Source organism: Artemia franciscana, chromosome 20 (genome assembly GCF_032884065.1).
Source record: "Artemia franciscana chromosome 20, ASM3288406v1, whole genome shotgun sequence".
NCBI lineage: Eukaryota > Metazoa > Arthropoda > Branchiopoda > Anostraca > Artemiidae > Artemia > Artemia franciscana.
Genome location: NC_088882.1, coordinates 17,526,675 through 17,547,524, shown reverse-complemented (window position 1 = coordinate 17,547,524; position 20,850 = coordinate 17,526,675). Strand labels below are relative to the sequence as shown.

Genomic DNA, 20,850 nt, shown 5'->3' with positions numbered 1-20,850 from the left:
AATTTACTGTCCTATTTAGATTCATATGAACATTGGATTAGGATTTCAACAGGGTTACTTTTAATATTCCTATGAAATACTTCAAGGATCAACAAGTCATCCACATATTTCCATCTTTGGGGGAATTCCTTGCCAATATTGTTAATCATGACAAGAAGTAAGAGTGGTACCATTACAGTTCCTTGAGATATTCCACAGCAAATAGGGAGGAGGTTAGAGTAAATATTTTTGTATTTTACAACTTGTGATCTGTTTGGAAGGAATGGAATAACAATATTTATGAATAGAGGTCAATTTCAAAATTATCCTGTAGCAAACAAATTAGGATATTGTGGTCAACTAAGACAAATGCTTTTTGGAAGTTGAATAAAACCAAGTTTAGCAAAACATTTGGTTTCTCTAGTTCACTTAGGATGGTATGAATCAAGTGCACAAGATAAAGGATGGTGGAGGTTTTTTTTAAATTACCAAACTGTTCAACGTCAATGCATGGACAAATTTTAACTTTAAGCCAGTCACAAAGGAACCCTTCATAAATTTTTGAAAAAACTGGAGTGAGCGTGATAGGATGCATGTTGGTTTAAGTCAGATTCAAAGATTTCTTTGGGACAGGTGTTATAAGACCTAGTTTCCAGCAACTTGGGAATTTACCAGTTTGTAATTTGGTTAAAAATATCAGATGAAGGTCCAACAATTGTGTCTGAAAAGCTTTAATCAAGTCAATTGGGATGTCTAAGGGGCAAGTACTTGATTTTTTGAACTTTGGATTTTATTTATAACATCAGAGGGAGAAATTTGGGGGAAAGATGTGGAGAGAGGAATAGTTTGAACTGAGCCAGTGAAAGGGGGGAAACTCTATACAATGGATACAAGATGCAGGTTCATATCATTGGTTATCTTATAAGGGGGCTCAAAGAGATGAATATTAACTTCAACAGGGTTTTTTACTACAAATCTCTTTAATCTTCCTGTACCTTTGCTTGGGCTTATTTGATTACAGATCCTTAACTTAACTATTGTAACACTCAGAAGCTACCTTTCTCAATTTCCTTTTCAGGAACTTTCTTAAATTGTTAGACTGTGTGACATGTCCTTGCTTGAACAAATTGATTTTTTTCTTATAAGTTTTTTAAGTCACAGTAATGTAAGGTTCATTGGTAGAGCATGTTTTAATTTTTTCACTGGAAAATGGGCTTCTTAATTACTCCATACTGTTGAGGACTTCAGGATGTCTGCTCCAAACTTCACCAGCATTTCATGCCTCCTTTCATTCAGGGTTGGGAGCTTGAGGTCACTCAAGCTTTGTTCATAGTCTTTGTAATTTGGCCCAGGAATTATTTTGCAGGCTCTCTTATGGATTGTTTCCAGTTGGTTTCTGCATTTCTCTATAAGCAACAGGTGTCAGATAGGACAGCTGTAAATTATTATGGCCATAACACAAGTTTTATAGCATGAAAGAAGGAGTTGCTCTGTCATTCCAAACCTTCTGGGATTTGTGAAAGACTTTAGAAAACCAGCTGCTTTTGCTGCAATCTGGCAAATGTAATTTCTGAACAAGAGATTGTCACTTAATGTGATGCCAAGTATTTTTACTGATTTTTTTTTTTTTTTTGGAGAGGTGCAGATTCGTCTTTTCTCTTTTATTTTTCAGGAAGTTGATACAGATTACAGAGCTTTTCCTGAGGCTTAGCTGGAGCTTTGCTTGATCAGCTTGATGTTGAAGCTCTGCAAGTAGGGGCATGAGTTGACTGGGTGTTTGTGGCTGGAAGTGCAGCAGGCTTAGCAAAAGATCATCTGCAAATTCATACCTCTGTCTATTGATGACTATCATAAATAAGATCTGAATTAACTTGCTTCCTTGGGCTACTCCACATGTGATGTTGAAGAAGTTGGATGTTTTCTGGGTTTTCAAGTTGTACACACTGTTGACAACCAGAAAGAAAACTTGCAATGGTACATAAGAGAAACAGCAAGACTTCCAGGGCACAAGCTTTGTTGATTACAATCTCATGATCAAGCTTTCATGAAATCAGAAATGACTATTTCAGCAAGGGCCTCAAGATTTTCTAGGTATTATAGTAGATCATGAAGTAATCTGACCAGATAATGTGTTATGCTGTGTCTTCAATGAAAGCTGAAATGCATAGGATTGGCTTTGTTTTCTGCTTCTGCTAGTAGCCACTGTAAGATAAAATCTTTGTGAAGACTTTTGAAATGATGATTGTTTTGAAATTAGCCTAAGATTGGGTGTTGAGGTTTGTGATGGTTTCTTTGGAATTGGTGTGATAAATGCTTTTTTGAACATATCTGGGAAAATGCCTTCCAGTAGGCTCTGGTTATACACTTGGGTACAAGGCTTTCCTAATGTCTAGGTTTTCTAGGTATTGTCTAGGAGTGTTTCTTGGACCTCAGAAACTGTGATGATAGGGATGGTTTTAATTGGACCATTTTATGGCAAAATCTTGAGGGTAGGCTGTTGGCAGCGAATTTGAAAGGTGTGCATTAATTGTTTCTGTAGTTATGCTCTCTGTGCTGGTCCCTTGGGGTGGATTTAGACTTCTGTTGTCCCATTTGTTTCTAAACAGTTGTGTGGAACCTCCTTGGGTTGCTGGCTGACAACTGTGACTTTGTGCACTGGTTTGAGTGTGGCTTTGTCTCATTAAGTATGTCTCACTCTGCCATTGCTGCTTTAATTGTTGGAGGAACCCATGGTTTATTCTGTGCCCTAATTGTAACTCGCTTTTCAGGGAAGAATCGTTTGCACTCTCAAATCGTTTGTTCATAGAGGAGCTCTTTAGCCAATTATACCTTTTTCTGTAAATGGACAGTAGGTGAACTGGGTTAGTTTACTAGGTTTTACTGTTGACTTGGTTGTACAATAACTGTTGCATGGTCATTGGTTGAGAGTGGTGATTCTGCCAAAGAATCTAAGTACAAATCACCAAGTATAGTGAAGATCAAATCAAAGGTGCTTTCTTCCTGTGTTTTCACTTTAACTGTTTGATGAAGGGCTGTAGAGCTTTCAATCCAGTTTGACTTCAGGTCGTTGAAGTCCCCACAAAGAAAGCTTCCAGCATGTGGATATTTCGTTCTGATGAACTTGCAATTTTTCTGGAAGTATTCCACTAGTTGTTGCTGATATGGTCTTCTTAGTGGGAAATATACCATTGCATATAACAATGATGACACTTGGCAAGGTGGGCCTTTTGGTCATGCCCAAAGCCACAAAACTTGATGTCATGGGCCTTTGGTACTGTAACATCCAGAATCCTATGAGGTATGTTTTCTTTGCAGTAGAAACCAGTGCCGCTACCTTGCATCATGGGCTCTCCTGACGTACTGCAGCGTGGGGAAATGTAATAGGAATACCAGTTGATCAGGGCTAAGGTAGAAGACAACAGGATTCACGTTTCTGTCATGTACATGATGTCAATTGCATGTTTCCTTAGGAAAACATCCATTTCCTCTGCCTTGATGTTGAGAGATCTGTAGTACTAGTATCATAGTAGTTGTGGTGGTAGTAGAAGAATTAGTTGCAGTGTTAGTATTGTATTAATGGTAATAGTAGCAGTATTAACAGTGGTAGTGCCATGTACATCTTGTCTTTTGGTCAGATAAACATCCATTTTCATGATGCCCTGGAATTTTCACCTTGATATGGTAAACCATTCCAAAAATATTGCTGATATGTGCTTTTACCCCCTTTTGACACCCTTTTCATCTTAATACTCTAAGCCTTTCAAGTTGTTGCAATTGAAGTAGTTTAGTAGCAGTAGTAGCATTAGTAAAAGTAGCAGTGGTAGTAGTGTTAGGAATGAAAATGCATATATTGTCAATTGATCTTCCCATTTAAGTATTCTCTAAAAGTTCCAACTTAATACCCAAATCCATTTTTGAGATATGCCCTTTTGACAATGTGCATGCACATAGTGTGTTTTGATTTAGTTCAAATTTCCCCTTAATATTCCAGCAAATTTTCACCTTCATATGTGTAGCCTTAATTGTAGTAGTGGTAGTAGTAGGAAAAGTAGTAGCAGTAATAGTTTATTATTATTATTAGCAGTAACAGTAGTAGTAACTGGTACATTTTACCTTTTGGTCCACTAAACATCCCACTGATGATGCCCCTGAAGTTTCCCTTTGATACAATAGGCTGTTTCAAAAATATTGCAGGATATCTCAAAATTTTTACTGGATGCATTTTGGGAAAATACAATGTAATGGGGGGGCAGCTGCCCTCTGATCACTTTGACTATTAAAAAGGGCACTAGGACTTCTGATTAACAATCCATAAAGACCCCTCCAAAGTTTACACAACCACCCTTTCTATAAAAAAAAACTTATATGCTGCCAAGGCATAACTTACAACCCGTGCCCTGAGGACTGTAGGGGGGTTTTCATTCTAAAAGACATAATATCTGGATCTTTCAACTATGCTGAACAAAATGGATATCTTGAAAGTTCGATTTGATCTGTTTTTGTAAATGATGGGGATGAGGGGGGCTGGTTGCCCTCCAATTACTTTCAACTATTAAAAAGGGCACTAGCCCTCACAATTTCCAATCAAAAGAGCTCTTTTTGAGGTTTCTATGACAATTCCTTCTATACAAAGTGCCCTGGTCTAAAACAAAGACAACAAATAGATCATGCCAGCATTGTTCTTTGCTTAGGTAGTGCTGTTGCACTGCCTATGATCTGCCTATGGTTGGTTCAATGCTACTTTGCTTTTAGAGATTGTTGGGGATGGTCTGGAAGTAAAAACCAAAAACGATGATTTAATATATGTTCACTTGCCATTTCAGATTAAAATATTGACCATGTTCTAGCATTGCTTTTGCTAAGTTTTGGTCCTGTTTGTGTTCTATCTGATTATCAACTTTCTAGTCATCTGACTCTTGTGACTTCTCTCTCCCTGGCTTCAACTTCTCATGGATCTCCTTCCCTACAGTCTACTCTTTTGCTTATGACTGTTAAGGGCTTGAAAAGCATTGATGTCCAGGTATCTGAGGTTGTTTTTGGTAAAAATTTGTCCGCCATTTGTGTTGCTGTTGAATAAGCTTCTATTTCAATTTTAAACATCATCTCATCTTAGATATTTATTGAATGGAAATTTGTCATACTCTCCTGTGTAGCAAAGATTGCAGTGCCTGAGAGACGATTTCATATGGGATTCTTTTCAAAACGGTCTGATAACCCAACATTTCTTCAAGCTTGTGCTTCTACAAAGTTTTGGCTGAGCTTGTGGGATCAATTTGACCACCCTTGTAGTGGTGCTGTTAATCCTATTTGCTTTCATACTAAAAGAAAGTTTGCTGGGGAACTAGCATGCCATTGGAGGTGTCTCATTTCAAAATTCTTTTCTAAGGTTACTTTGGATTGAAATTTTCTCTGGAAGGTGTTTAATAAGCGTGATTTTTCCCGTCAGTTTCTGCTTCTGATATATTTGATGCTGAATGGTATAATTATTATACAGCTGAGTTCTCATCTCCAGATCCATTGCTTGAGTCAAAATTTGGGTATGATCTCGAGAAGTTGTTGAATAGGCTCCATATCCATTGGAGGATATTCTGATTATGACATCTGCAGTTGAATCAGCAATAAAGAGGCTGAAGCCAAAGTTGTCTTCCAGTATTGATAGGATTTGCAGTTTGCATATCAAACATGGTGATCCCTTCCCAACATCTAACATAGCTCACACAGATGATCCTTACCCTAGGTATTTTCCCCTCATCATTCTGTATTGGTGATGCAATGCCTACTCCCAAGAGGGGTAAAACTACTGCTCAGTATATTTTGTTTCAGCCTATTACTGTCTCAATGACTCTGTGCAAACTATTCAAATTAGTTGTTATGGATTTGATGAGCTCAAGTCTAAGTGTTAAGCTCTACCTCATCAGTTTGGCTTTCAGCATGGATTCTGTTGTCCTAAGGCACTTTCTGCTATTGACAACTTGCTCGTCAAATCACATACTTCAGGCAGTGTTGCGATGGGTGGTACAATTGTACCAGATTCAGTACTTTTTTCTCTGACCTGTACATCTGTACAACTTTTTTTTAAAGTCAGAAAATCAGTACATTTACGTCGAACTGGTACAAATTCAGTACATTTTCTCCAAAACTAAAAAAAAGAACGATTTTTACTTGTAAACGGAACCTTTACCATTCATTGCTATGGCAAATACTCTCGCGACTTGTCTGTCTGCTTTTATTTAGAGGTTAACTCTATGGTAAATTTGGAGTCGTTACGGAAAACGGAAAGTTGCCGCGGATTTTCAAAAACTAAAAATGCTATCATCTTAACTCCAGTTGTGAGGTAAGCCTGCTGAAGTCTTCTTCAGATTTGCCATGTCAGCAACGCTAAGTATGTAGTGTAGTGGCTTATCCAGATGATTGTTATGTACGGTATTTGTGCAACAAGTCCTTCTTGCAACCCACATTGCTACAGGCTCGATCACTAACTTAGTGATCTAACAAAATGCACATTCAAACCTACAAGTTCAGACTGTTCAAAATATCTATCAGTTATAGTATGAATGACAATAGGTTTTATGTGAGCCATACCTGTATGCGATTAGCCCCCATGTTTCTTAAGCTGATCACTTGTGGAAAAGCAGATAGAAGAGGCTTAGAGTAGGAGTGACTAGGAGTGTAGTGGAGAGCATATCGGCTAGACATATGCCATGGTGAAATCTACCTTCATGAACCTTTCATGTGCAGCATACTTGGGTAGAGGTATACTTATTTGAATGTTTGTTGACTTTGAACTTTGCCATTTTCATGCACTTGCTGTGACTAAAGTTAACTATCAATTAGCCAAAGTAGGCAATTAGGGGCCTCTGAAAATAGTCTACCTGAATAGGTATTTTGGATCTTCATTCTACCATTTAGCCCAAAACTGCACTGTTTATATTTAAGTATGGTAACTGTTTAAATAAGCATACCTCTACTGTACCATTGCTAGTTTTGGAATAAAAAAAGCAGGAACCTTTATTGTATTTTTTTTTAACCTGTAGGCTTCTCTACCAAAATCAGGATAATTACTGACATGGGTAGTACCTGACAAAGTCAGTGACAAGTATCCCACAGTCTGAAATTCTGTGGAGGATAAGCGTTCCTTTATATCTATCATGGCCATGGGTAATTTTGTAGTAGCTTACCAGATGGTTACTCTTCTTAAAGAGATGACAGGCGCACACATCTTTGTGATCAGAGTTTTCACTGTCTTTGTCACCGTGTTTATTGGAATATCAGTACATATTTCGATCACCCATGCATTATTTACTGCTATCACATAACACAGTTTTTCAGGGAAATCTCTTTAGGAAATCCGTACTTCTGTGTTGTGTGATTGTAGAAGGGAATCTCTGGTTTTTTGTCAGCATCTGTTTACCTGATCAAGGGTAAAGCTAACAAAAAAATCCCAAAGTTAAATTACTATCTAGCCTAGTATGCTTGTCATTCTTACCGTGAAAAAAGCTAGTTTTAATCCTCTTTTTTGATTTACCATACGTAGTAGAGAGTAGCTAGTAGATACATGGAATTATATGCTATATATCGTTTTTAAGGACAAAATGAAGCAATCAAAACTTCAACAGTTTTTCAAAAAGCCAGGACCTCCAGATGAGACAGATAAGAGACAAGAAAATCCGAACAAACCCACTGAAGAATTGCACGAGGTGACAGAAGTACAGACTGGAATAAACCCTGATAGCCGAGCAAACTTGGGCAGTGATAAGAACAGCAAAAACTGTGACCAGGATATGATATCACTAGGTGAAGAAAGCGGCAGCAGTACTGAATCTAGTGAATCTGAAGAGTCTGACTCTGATGACGAATGTGTTGATGAGAGAATGAATGTCAAGGCAAAGCCAAAAAAGAAAAAGACACATTACAAGCACAAATTTAACAGTGACTGGCTTTCTGACAAAGACCTGCAGAAATGGATTCGGAAGGATGAGAAGGACAGTACAAGATTTATGTGCCTGGTTTGCAACAAAAGTTACATTGGAGGAAAAACCCATGCTCTTCGACATTCCAAAAATAAATTCCATGTAAAGAACTTTGAGGCAAAGCAGCATACAACTGATCTAGCAAACTTGTGCTCCAGTAACGTTGAATTTAAGAAAAGTGTGATGTTGCAGAAGAGTGTTGATAATGCAGAGCTGAAGCTCAGCGGCTTTATTGCTGAACACAACCTGCCATTTAGGGTTATGGAACATCTGCCAGGGCTCCTAAAAAATGTGTTCCCTGATTCCGTGATCGCAGGTAAGATTACGTGCGGCCGTGACAAAACACGAAATATCATTGTGAAAAAGTTGGCACCTGATGCAGACCAGGCTCTCTCAGAGAAATTGCAGAAATGCAAGTTTTCAATGTTGTTGGATGAATCGACAGACAAATCTGTTGTTAAATCTATGGCTGTTGTTGCTCGCTTCTGGTGTCCTCAGTTAAAACGTGTTTGCGATCGCTTATTAGGACTTGTCGAGGTGCCATCAGCAACAGCTCAGATAATGAAGGGAGAAGTAGATAAGCTACTCAGCATCAGAAATATCCCAAAAGAGAACTGCATAGGTTTCGGATGGGATAATGTCTCTGTGAACATGGGGAAGGTAACGGGGCTGAAGGCTCTTGTGAAAATTGACAATCCGTATGTTATTGTTGTAGGCTGTGTGTGCCATAGCCTTGCACTATGCGCGTCTAACGCCTCCAAAGAGATCCCACTAGAATTTGATGAGTTTGTCCGTGATGTATATAACTATATACAGCATTCACCAAAGCGTATTGCAGCATATGCAGAGTTTCAGGGGATAACAGATACGAAAAACCATAGACTGCTGAAAGTCTGTGACGTCCGTTGGCTGTCTCTCGAGTCCGTAGTTATGCAAATTTTAGAACAGTGGAGAGCTCTGAAAGTGTACTTTTACGAGGAATTCAAGGCCATCAAGTCGGCCTCTGCTGAAAAGGTCCTGAAAATGATGGAAAATGTGTACACGAAACTGTACTTGCAGTTCCTGGGCTTCATTTTACCGCAAGTCAACAAGCTGAACATATTGTTTCAAGCTGAGGGGGTTAGGCTGCACTGCCTTTGCAACGAGGTCTCTACGGTATTTGGGACTATCCTAAGGAACTTCTTACGTCCGGAAGTAGTTGAAAACAAGCCGTTAGGGACCTATGATCCGTCCAACCGAAAGTATTTCTTGCCTCTCGAACGAATCTATGTGGGAGCAGACGTGGAAGCTGAGTTTATCGAGAAAAATATTCCTGCCCCAACAGTGCATGCGTTCAAACTAGTGTGTCTGAAGTTTTATGTGAAGTTGGCAAAGGAGTTTTATGTCCGCTTTTACTGCAACTCAACCTTTAAGGTTCTGCAGAAAATGAAAGTGATCGACCCGGTTGTGGCTGCCTCTGGCCGAGATGATTTAGTACCAGTACTAATCATGTTTCCTAACTTAGTCAACCGACAATCTCTAGAAGAATTGAGCTCTCAGTGGCGATCAATCCCTGCTGAATCAAAGTATTTGCCACCCCAATACTTGAAAAGTCCAGAGGTGTTCTGGGGGAAACTGAACGAGCTTAAAAAAGGTCTTGGCTCTTCAAAGTATGCAGAGCTTTGTACATTCATGTTTTCTGTCATGTCCCTTCCACACTCATCGGCCTGTGTTGAACGTATTTTCAGTGCAGTGTCGGTGGTTAAAACGAAGTCTCGAAACCGCCTTGCAGTTGACACCATTTACTCCTTGATTCGGACAAGGGAGCATATTCGCGACCATGGTACTTGTGTCTCCTGGAACCCTCAGGAAAAAAAGAAAGGGTCTGAAGAACAGGCAATTGTTGAAGTAGAAGATGATCAACAGGAGGAAATTGAGTCTCTGCTAAGAGATATTGAAGACATGATGATCTCGTGATAATTCCTAAGAAGTTTTAGTTTTTAAAAGAAGTGAATATCTTGTTTTTCTGTTCATTCCTACTTTTGTATCCGATGATCTAACATAAAGAAAGATAAATAACGCCGTAAAATGGGCCGTAATTTTAATTTGAGCTCATTCCGAGCTCCACAACTCAACAACCCCTTTCTCGATTAGAGCCAGGCCCATAGACATAACATATGTCCTCCATGGACAAAGCATATTTGGAGTTTTTGTTTTGGTTATCTGCGGTTTCTTCTGCTTCACTCTGCTTAAAATTGCTATCCTTTTGGTTATCACTTAGGTTAGGCTACTGCCGCTTTCCGTAAGCGTTGTTCAAATTGGTTAAATAAGACGAATAAGGGATTTTCGGAAGAGACATCTCTGGGTCCGTGGTTCGTGGATCCAGTGGAATTATTTAGGTAGCTAAGAAATAGGCTAAATGTCAGAATTGCATCCTGAATCCAAATTTAACATGCAATGATATTGGAGATGAACTTTACCCCCACCCTTTTATATACCAAGTCAGAATGTATATTTGCAAATTAAGGGGGAGGGTAAATTTTGAACTCACCACTATAGTCAGAATTGCAGCCTGAATCAAATTTTGACATTCATTTGCATCACAAATTAACTTTACCCCCCCCCCCTAATGTGTAAATATAGTTAAATGTATCACAGCTTGTATTATATACTTACCAATAAAGTGAACATACCACTAACCTTAAATTGCATTTACATCAAGATAAGGTGGACTGCATCCTCCTGTAGAACATCTTGCTGTTGAATTGATGAGGTGACACAATTAGTGGCTTCCCACTTGTACTTCCAATCTGCATTACCCCATTTCAAATCTAGCCTACTGCATTTTTGAAAGAATTAATTGATTCACCAGTGGCAGTCTTATTAGAAAGACTGTTCCAAGTTGAGACAGCAAATAGCTTGTTTCAAGTTGAGACAGCAAATACTGAGAAAAAGTTTATCCTCTCTCTGTATCTAGAGTGCTCCTGTTGCAGCTTCATTGAGTGGCCCCATGTCATAATGGCAAGGGAGAGAGTAAAAATTGAGTTAGTCATGTTGTTTTGGTGCATGTTCTTGACAAAAATTACATCTCCTCTGTGCTGCTGGTAAACCAATTTGGGTATCTTCAGGCAATGCAGACATTTAGGGTAGGGAAGCTGTTGGTGTGGGGCACAAAGCGTAGTTGCTCTTCTCTGTACTAATAATTGCTAGGCCTACTATTGCAAATTCAAATTTAAGCACTTTTTGAGCTCTTAAAAATGACAAATTTTTAATTAAAGTATTGGTTATCAGTGTTTTGAGAAAATAATACTATGTTTTCTCTGTGCATGTTTCCTTAGTCATTTTTGACAAAATAATACTACATTTTCTCAGTGCCAAAATTATTTATAGTTAGGTTTGGTTAGGTCAAAAAGTGCTGAAACTTGAATTTACAATAGAAGCAATTAGCCTATTATATTCATAAAGAGCATAAAAAAGGCATCAAGTGGTATGTTCACTTTATTAGTAAGTCAATAATATGAACTGTGATACATTTACCCAAATATAGGCCCTATGCCCTGAATTGGTATAAAACAACAACAATTTAGAAATAATAAGGAAATTTTTCCAAGACAGTGGAATTCAAGCAGTGGATATTTTGATACCAATATATCCACAGAATTGTCTCATGTTGTTCTGAAGACAGTCCTTTGATAAAGGGCTGAAATATACATTGAATTGAAATCGACTGTCTTGGAAAAATTTCCCAATTGTTTCTAAGTTGTGTTTGTTTTATATTGAAAGGCAGTGTGTTCTTTTTTTTATTTACTGAATTGGTATAGCCTATAAAGAGGCTGGGGTAAAGATCATGTACAATGCAAATGCAAATTTGGATACACGATGTAATTCTGACTATAGTGGTAAGTTTATATCTTAGCTACCTGAATAGTTGGTTAATATAAACCTTATCAAGACCCATAGTATTTGGACAGTGCCTAATCTAAGGCAAATATCTTGATTAGGCTGAAATGTATCTTTTCTTAACATGGACAGCAGGTTCTTGATCTTGGACATGGTGTATACTGATATATATATATATATATATATATATATATATATATATATATATATATATATATATATATATATATATATATATATATATATATATATATATATATATATATATATATATATATATATATATATATATATATATATATATATATATATATATATATATATATATATATGCATATAAATAGTTGAGAGTTAGCTGATAGTTGGGACTAGGCTAGGTTAGTTAAGATTGCCTGACTTTAATCTTGGAAAACTTTCTTATTTAATAGGCTAGGCTGTCTAAATTTAGATAAAGGTGGTAAATTTGTGGCAGTTTACATTACAGAGCTACAAATAAGGCAAACATAACACTTGATGCTTTTTTTAAATTTAGCAATTGTTTTACTAGGACATGGAAATTTAATTTTGACCCTTTTATAGACCCTCAAAGATGATACCTTTTTCATAAACAGAATATGATTTAAATGTTTCCACTTTTTTTGTATTCTGCTCTTCAGAAGCCATGGGGGTACCAGCCCTGGTCATGTTAAATTCTGCTTGTTTTTAGTTTCACTTGGTTATTTATTGTAATTTCTGTTTGTTTTGAGTTTAATTTATTCATTGATGGTGATTTGTGATTTTATTTTATGCTTGGAAGACTATTTGACTTTATTTCTGCTCAATTTTGGTTTAATTTTATAACATGTTTGGTGGTTATTAGATTAAAAGCTGTGGGTGGTAAAAAGAGCAATGGCCATCCAAAAAAAACCACATGTCAGTTTTAAAATTCACAAATTACCATACATGAGTTGGATTATTTTAATATAATCCAAAGGCATTAAGATATGTAAAGTTTAAGGACAAATCAAGCAAAAATAAAGTGTTGAGGTGCATTAATATATTCAATAAAGACTTTTGTAAATGAATCAATGCTGTTTGCCACAAAAACCACAAGCCTAAATGGATTTATTTTGCAACCTATTTGCCACATAAGCAACTAAAAGAATCAAATTGACTGTACATTAATTCTAGCAGTCTTAGGAAAGGAATATGTAAGTAGAGAGGTGCTTATGTTTCAAAACTGTAATTATGCAAGTAATATATCTGGTATTTGACAGGGTGTCTAAGAACACATATGAGCTGAACTGGGAAGACAAGTACAGTAAATTTTATTCATGGCTTATTTGATCTATAATTTGCTTTATATGTCATGTAAAGTAAACAAACGCATTACATTAAGTCAAATAAACAGTCAACTTATTAAAATTAAAAAGGCAAAATCATCAAAGATAAAGGGCAAATCAGAAAGTTTGACAATTGCTGAAGGGATTAATTACAAAAACATTACACATAAATAAAAACAGCAATAGATGAGAAGGGGAACATTTTGTGGCAATACACCATCAACAGGAAGAGAGACAAGGGAGTTGATTTTGGTAAGGACACAATCACAAATGATTATTAAGGTGCTCCAGAATAAAGGGGATAAAACTGTTAAAAAACCTGTCTGTAACAGCATTGGATCAGACAGTAAGTTGGAATTGTTAAGGAGGCTGACTGGGGGAGTTGAGGTCAAATGGGATTGGGAAATTCAGGGAGTAAGTCCTCAGTATGAGGATTGGAAATGACTGATTAAGCAAAATGCAAGAATTTTTTTTCCTCCTTTCTTTTAAGGTGGTAATGCATGCACCTTTAAGTAGGAAGTAGTATGGAATTTTGCCCTCTTTGTAAATGATCCTGAGCACATGCTTTTGGACTGACTCAATTTTGTTTCTAAGTTCACTTGAAAGTTGCAAATGCCAGACAAGACATGTATATTCTAATAGCGACCTCACAAAGATAAGTAAACACAGAGAGAATGTATCTTAGAGCAATTAAATTTGTTTAGCAGCTTTAACATGGATAGTGAAACATTTGCTTGTTTAACAATGTTGGAAACATGCATGCCCCCCTTAAGATCATTAGGAATTGTGGCACCAAGGAGTTTAACATGTTTCACTAGCATTTCAGGTGGATTGGGTCACAGAAAACGGGAGTAGATTTCAAGAAGTTGATCATTTCAAGAAGTTGATCATCATTATATGTGATTTAGTGGAATTTACTGTCCTATTTAGATTCATATGAACATTGGATTAGGATTTCAACAGGGTTACTTTTAATATTCCTATGAAATACTTCAAGGATCAACAAGTCATCCACATATTTCCATCTTTGGGGGAATTCCTTGCCAATATTGTTAATCATGACAAGAAGTAAGAGTGGTACCATTACAGTTCCTTGAGATATTCCACAGCAAATAGGGAGGAGGTTAGAGTAAATATTTTTGTATTTTACAACTTGTGATCTGTTTGGAAGGAATGGAATAACAATATTTATGAATAGAGGTCAATTTCAAAATTATCCTGTAGCAAACAAATTAGGATATTGTGGTCAACTAAGACAAATGCTTTTTGGAAGTTGAATAAAACCAAGTTTAGCAAAACATTTGGTTTCTCTAGTTCACTTAGGATGGTATGAATCAAGTGCACAAGGTAAAGGATGGTGGAGGTTTTTTTTAAATTACCAAACTGTTCAACGTCAATGCATGGACAAATTTTAACTTTAAGCCAGTCACAAAGGAACCCTTCATAAATTTTTGAAAAAACTGGAGTGAGCGTGATAGGATGCATGTTGGTTTAAGTCAGATTCAAAGATTTCTTTGGGACAGGTGTTATAAGACCTAGTTTCCAGCAACTTGGGAATTTACCAGTTTGTAATTTGGTTAAAAATATCAGATGAAGGTCCAACAATTGTGTCTGAAAAGCTTTAATCAAGTCAATTGGGATGTCTAAGGGGCAAGTACTTGATTTTTTGAACTTTGGATTTTATTTATAACATCAGAGGGAGAAATTTGGGGGAAAGATGTGGAGAGAGGAATAGTTTGAACTGAGCCAGTGAAAGGGGGGAAACTCTATACAATGGATACAAGATGCAGGTTCATATCATTGGTTATCTTATAAGGGGGCTCAAAGAGATGAATATTAACTTCAACAGGGTTTTTTACTACAAATCTCTTTAATCTTCCTGTACCTTTGCTTGGGCTTATTTGATTACAGATCCTTAACTTAACTATTGTAACACTCAGAAGCTACCTTTCTCAATTTCCTTTTCAGGAACTTTCTTAAATTGTTAGACTGTGTGACATGTCCTTGCTTGAACAAATTGATTTTTTTCTTATAAGTTTTTTAAGTCACAGTAATGTAAGGTTCATTGGTAGAGCATGTTTTAATTTTTTCACTGGAAAATGGGCTTCTTAATTACTCCATACTGTTGAGGACTTCAGGATGTCTGCTCCAAACTTCACCAGCATTTCATGCCTCCTTTCATTCAGGGTTGGGAGCTTGAGGTCACTCAAGCTTTGTTCATAGTCTTTGTAATTTGGCCCAGGAATTATTTTGCAGGCTCTCTTATGGATTGTTTCCAGTTGGTTTCTGCATTTCTCTATAAGCAACAGGTGTCAGATAGGACAGCTGTAAATTATTATGGCCATAAGACAAGTTTTATAGCATGAAAGAAGGAGTTGCTCTGTCATTCCAAACCTTCTGGGATTTGTGAAAGACTTTAGAAAACCAGCTGCTTTTGCTGCAATCTGGCAAATGTAATTTCTGAACAAGAGATTGTCACTTAATGTGATGCCAAGTATTTTTACTGATTTTTTTTTTTTTTTTTTGGAGAGGTGCAGATTCGTCTTTTCTCTTTTATTTTTCAGGAAGTTGATACAGATTACAGAGCTTTTCCTGAGGCTTAGCTGGAGCTTTGCTTGATCAGCTTGATGTTGAAGCTCTGCAAGTAGGGGCATGAGTTGACTGGGTGTTTGTGGCTGGAAGTGCAGCAGGCTTAGCAAAAGATCATCTGCAAATTCATACCTCTGTCTATTGATGACTATCATAAATAAGATCTGAATTAACTTGCTTCCTTGGGCTACTCCACATGTGATGTTGAAGAAGTTGGATGTTTTCTGGGTTTTCAAGTTGTACACACTGTTGACAACCAGAAAGAAAACTTGCAATGGTACATAAGAGAAACAGCAAGACTTCCAGGGCACAAGCTTTGTTGATTACAATCTCATGATCAAGCTTTCATGAAATCAGAAATGACTATTTCAGCAAGGGCCTCAAGATTTTCTAGGTATTATAGTAGATCATGAAGTAATCTGACCAGATAATGTGTTATGCTGTGTCTTCAATGAAAGCTGAAATGCATAGGATTGGCTTTGTTTTCTGCTTCTGCTAGTAGCCACTGTAAGATAAAATCTTTGTGAAGACTTTTGAAATGATGATTGTTTTGAAATTGGCCTAAGATTGGGTGTTGAGGTTTGTGATGGTTTCTTTGGAATTGGTGTGATAAATGCTTTTTTGAACATATCTGGGAAAATGCCTTCCAGTAGGCTCTGGTTATACACTTGGGTACAAGGCTTTCCTAATGTCTAGGTTTTCTAGGTATTGTCTAGGAGTGTTTCTTGGACCTCAGAAACTGTGATGATAGGGATGGTTTTAATTGGACCATTTTATGGCAAAATCTTGAGGGTAGGCTGTTGGCAGCGAATTTGAAAGGTGTGCATTAATTGTTTCTGTAGTTATGCTCTCTGTGCTGGTCCCTTGGGGTGGATTTAGACTTCTGTTGTCCCATTTGTTTCTAAACAGTTGTGTGGAACCTCCTTGGGTTGCTGGCTGACAACTGTGACTTTGTGCACTGGTTTGAGTGTGGCTTTGTCTCATTAAGTATGTCTCACTCTGCCATTGCTGCTTTAATTGTTGGAGGAACCCATGGTTTATTCTGTGCCCTAATTGTAACTCGCTTTTCAGGGAAGAATCGTTTGCACTCTCAAATCGTTTGTTCATAGAGGAGCTCTTTAGCCAATTATACCTTTTTCTGTAAATGGACAGTAGGTGAACTGGGTTAGTTTACTAGGTTTTACTGTTGACTTGGTTGTACAATAACTGTTGCATGGTCATTGGTTGAGAGTGGTGATTCTGCCAAAGAATCTAAGTACAAATCACCAAGTATAGTGAAGATCAAATCAAAGGTGCTTTCTTCCTGTGTTTTCACTTTAACTGTTTGATGAAGGGCTGTAGAGCTTTCAATCCAGTTTGACTTCAGGTCGTTGAAGTCCCCACAAAGAAAGCTTCCAGCATGTGGATATTTCGTTCTGATGAACTTGCAATTTTTCTGGAAGTATTCCACTAGTTGTTGCTGATATGGTCTTCTTAGTGGGAAATATACCATTGCATATAACAATGATGACACTTGGCAAGGTGGGCCTTTTGGTCATGCCCAAAGCCACAAAACTTGATGTCATGGGCCTTTGGTACTGTAACATCCAGAATCCTATGAGGTATGTTTTCTTTGCAGTAGAAACCAGTGCCACTACCTTGCATCATGGGCTCTCCTGACGTACTGCAGCGTGGGGAAATGTAATAGGAATACCAGTTGATCAGGGCTAAGGTAGAAGACAACAGGATTCACGTTTCTGTCATGTACATGATGTCAATTGCATGTTTCCTTAGGAAAACATCCATTTCCTCTGCCTTGATGTTGAGAGATCTGTAGTACTAGTATCATAGTAGTTGTGGTGGTAGTAGAAGAATTAGTTGCAGTGTTAGTATTGTATTAATGGTAATAGTAGCAGTATTAACAGTGGTAGTGCCATGTACATCTTGTCTTTTGGTCAGATAAACATCCATTTTCATGATGCCCTGGAATTTTCACCTTGATATGGTAAACCATTCCAAAAATATTGCTGATATGTGCTTTTACCCCCTTTTGACACCCTTTTCATCTTAATACTCTAAGCCTTCCAAGTTGTTGCAATTGAAGTAGTTTAGTAGCAGTAGTAGCATTAGTAAAAGTAGCAGTGGTAGTAGTGTTAGGAATGAAAATGCATATATTGTCAATTGATCTTCCCATTTAAGTATTCTCTAAAAGTTCCAACTTAATACCCAAATCCATTCTTGAGATATGCCCTTTTGACAATGTGCATGCACATAGTGTGTTTTGATTTAGTTCAAATTTCCCCTTAATATTCCAGCAAATTTTCACCTTCATATGTGTAGCCTTAATTGTAGTAGTGGTAGTAGTAGGAAAAGTAGTAGCAGTAATAGTTTATTATTATTATTAGCAGTAACAGTAGTAGTAACTGGTACATTTTACCTTTTGGTCCACTAAACATCCCACTGATGATGCCCCTGAAGTTTCCCTTTGATACAATAGGCTGTTTCAAAAATATTGCAGGATATCTCAAAATTTTTACTGGATGCATTTTGGGAAAATACAATGTAATGGGGGGGGGCAGCTGCCCTCTGATCACTTTGACTATTAAAAAGGGCACTAGGACTTCTGATTAACAATCCATAAAGACCCCTCCAAAGTTTACACAACCACCCTTTCTATAAAAAAAAAACTTATATGCTGCCAAGGCATAACTTACAACCCGTGCCCTGAGGACTGTAGGGGGGTTTTCATTCTAAAAGACATAATATCTGGATATTATGAAAGGGATTATTGATGAAAGTAGAGTTGAATCTGACACAATTACATGATCAAGGTTGGAAGTAAGACCACCACGATTGTGAATATAAGTAAATAGAAGATCATTATCAGCAAGATGGAATCCTCCAGGTAGTGAATCGAGAAAGATTTCAGATCGGTCGGAATTAGATAATAAGTCAGTGTTCATGTCGCTGGCGAGAACCCATTTGGTATTTTGTTTTGAAAGGTCGCTAAGTAGTGTTCGTAGGCGATTATGCTTGTGAAAAACTAGACAATGACTGCACAGTCTTTTTATTACAGGGGAAATAAATGTTTATAAAAGCGGTATCACCACATTTTATCGCTAAGATGTTAGCGTCGCTTTGCAATAATATCGGCTGAGTCTTGTGTCTGAAATAGATGGCCAGACCTCCTGATGGTCTTCCACGGGTTTTTTGGGCGGCTCTCAAGAAGGTATAATGGGTCCGAGAACGCTTTAGGCTATCAACATTCACTTTAGAGAGAAGGTGCTCCTGTAGAAACACAATATCATTTTCAAGTAGCTCACTTATTAGTAGATCCTTGTCTTTTGTACCATTAATATTAAGGGAAACAAAGCTAAACGGAGTTTGAGCATTCATTTATTAGCGTTGTTGAGAGCCGATCGGAGAACTTTGCATTTCAGGCTAAAACTTACGTGTTCCATAGTGCAATTTGCACATTTTGGTGAGGCTTGGCAAGGGTTTTCCTTGGAATTCACATGAGGGCCAGAACATCTGGAACACTTGGGATGTGCTGGTGAGCTGGGACAAGCTCCAATCAGGTGATCAGTACTTTGACAGCGAAAGCATCGACGCGGAATGGATTGAAAGGGCTTAGCGCGAAAAATTTCATACCCAATTCAGATTCCCGACTCCAGAACCGCGTTCAGAGCGGTTTTTTCGACGAACTCGAGGCGAAAAGTACGAGAGTCGCCGATTTGACTAGCACTAATAAGTCCTTCCACTGAGGCCTCCAAATCAGCTCTTGAATAATTATGGGGTATATCCCGGACCACAGCTAAAGGCTTTTTATCAATCACTCTGGCTCCAACGTTAGGGATGGAGCTAGTAACAGCTTCAGCAAGCGAGTCGGCTGAGCGCTTATCGCGTACCATCACAACCCAGCTTTTGCTATGTGGCTTAGATTTTAGACTTATGACTCCGTCATGACCATCCAACGTTTCGAGCTTCTTCATGCGAAGGATAGGGTCGCTGAGCTCCAGGGGTGGGTTTCTTACAACGACAGCGTAGGACGGTTTTTTCGTATTTTGAGTAGGGGCTACAAGCTTAGACTGTCCCTCTGTAACCTTGGACGCAATATCACGCAGCTGTTCAAGGCAAGAATTCACCTTGGCACTGAGGGTACTGAAGGCATCGACAGGGATGATTGGCACTTCGCTGAGACAATAGATGTAATATACATCTATTTCTCAGGAAATGACCAAAAAATAAACAGCATTAACATAAAATTTGAAAAAAGCTGACCATCACAAATGTTATCAAATCCTTTTGATAGATCCGAAGCTCAAAGATAGATATCATTTCCTTTAGAGGAATTCTCAAGAAGAAAAAAAAGATAATTTTGGATTTGCATGCTGACAGCCTTATCCAGGTTAAGTTTCAGTTTGATCATGTCTCTCACGTGTATTATTAGTCAGAAAGGCTAGTATATACTCAAGAACTTCGCTTAAAGTGCAAGAAATAATAATTGGTCTGTAAGAACAGCAATCCAAAAGTAGGTTTCCCCTCTTTAAAACTGAAGAAACAGTATCACACGGTAAACTCTCCAGTACACTAGAAGCACAAAAGCACATTTGTAATAATAAATGAGTATGGCGAGTAAGGGGGAGGGGTACAATCTAAAAAAAGAGACAATCTCTAATTGATGTGTCGTTCTTAATCTTATTAGAATTACTGACTTATTCAGCATTCTCATTTGACATAGGAGAATACATACTTGTAATAACCTGATGGCTCAGGATACTTTTATTTTCACTATGCGTCATATGTTTGATCAGTAATTATTCCATAATGCAGTCAATTTCATTTATTCTATATTTTTAACCTGAACTTTGCTTTATTTTTCAATTTATTTCAGTTTGGTTTCAGAGATCAAATAGGTTTTCACTTATCATATTGTAGCAACAGCCTGAGTTTCTTTTAGATATTTAAATACTTGGTTATAATAGCAATCAAGATTCTCTTTGCAATTTGCTGGTATGGTGCACTAGATCATGTGATAAGGTACGCATACACCCAACAGCAGGTTTGTTAGTGTTCAAATATAGAGAGGGAAGTCTATTTATAATACAAATACCGTGTGAAAGACTTGTACT

At 37.5% G+C, this 20,850-nt stretch overlaps 2 protein-coding genes across 3 annotated transcripts in view; both read left to right on the top strand.

Moving 5' to 3' along the window:
* Positions 1 to 20,850, top strand: part of LOC136039827 (U5 small nuclear ribonucleoprotein 40 kDa protein-like) — a 33,281-nt gene that overhangs the window by 4,045 nt on the left and 8,386 nt on the right. The window lies entirely within an intron of this gene.
* LOC136039826 (uncharacterized) lies at positions 5,984 to 10,295 on the top strand. The gene is made up of 2 exons (XM_065723730.1): positions 5,984 to 6,313; positions 7,566 to 10,295. Exon 2 carries the CDS (start codon positions 7,572 to 7,574, stop codon positions 9,903 to 9,905), a length of 2,334 nt encoding a protein of 777 aa, XP_065579802.1. The 5' UTR covers positions 5,984 to 6,313; positions 7,566 to 7,571; the 3' UTR covers positions 9,906 to 10,295.

Excerpts from the sequence above, each read along its gene's own strand:
- LOC136039826 (XM_065723730.1), top strand. The coding sequence starts at position 7,572 with ATGAAGCAATCAAAACTTCAACAGTTTTTCAAAAAGCCAGGACCTCCA.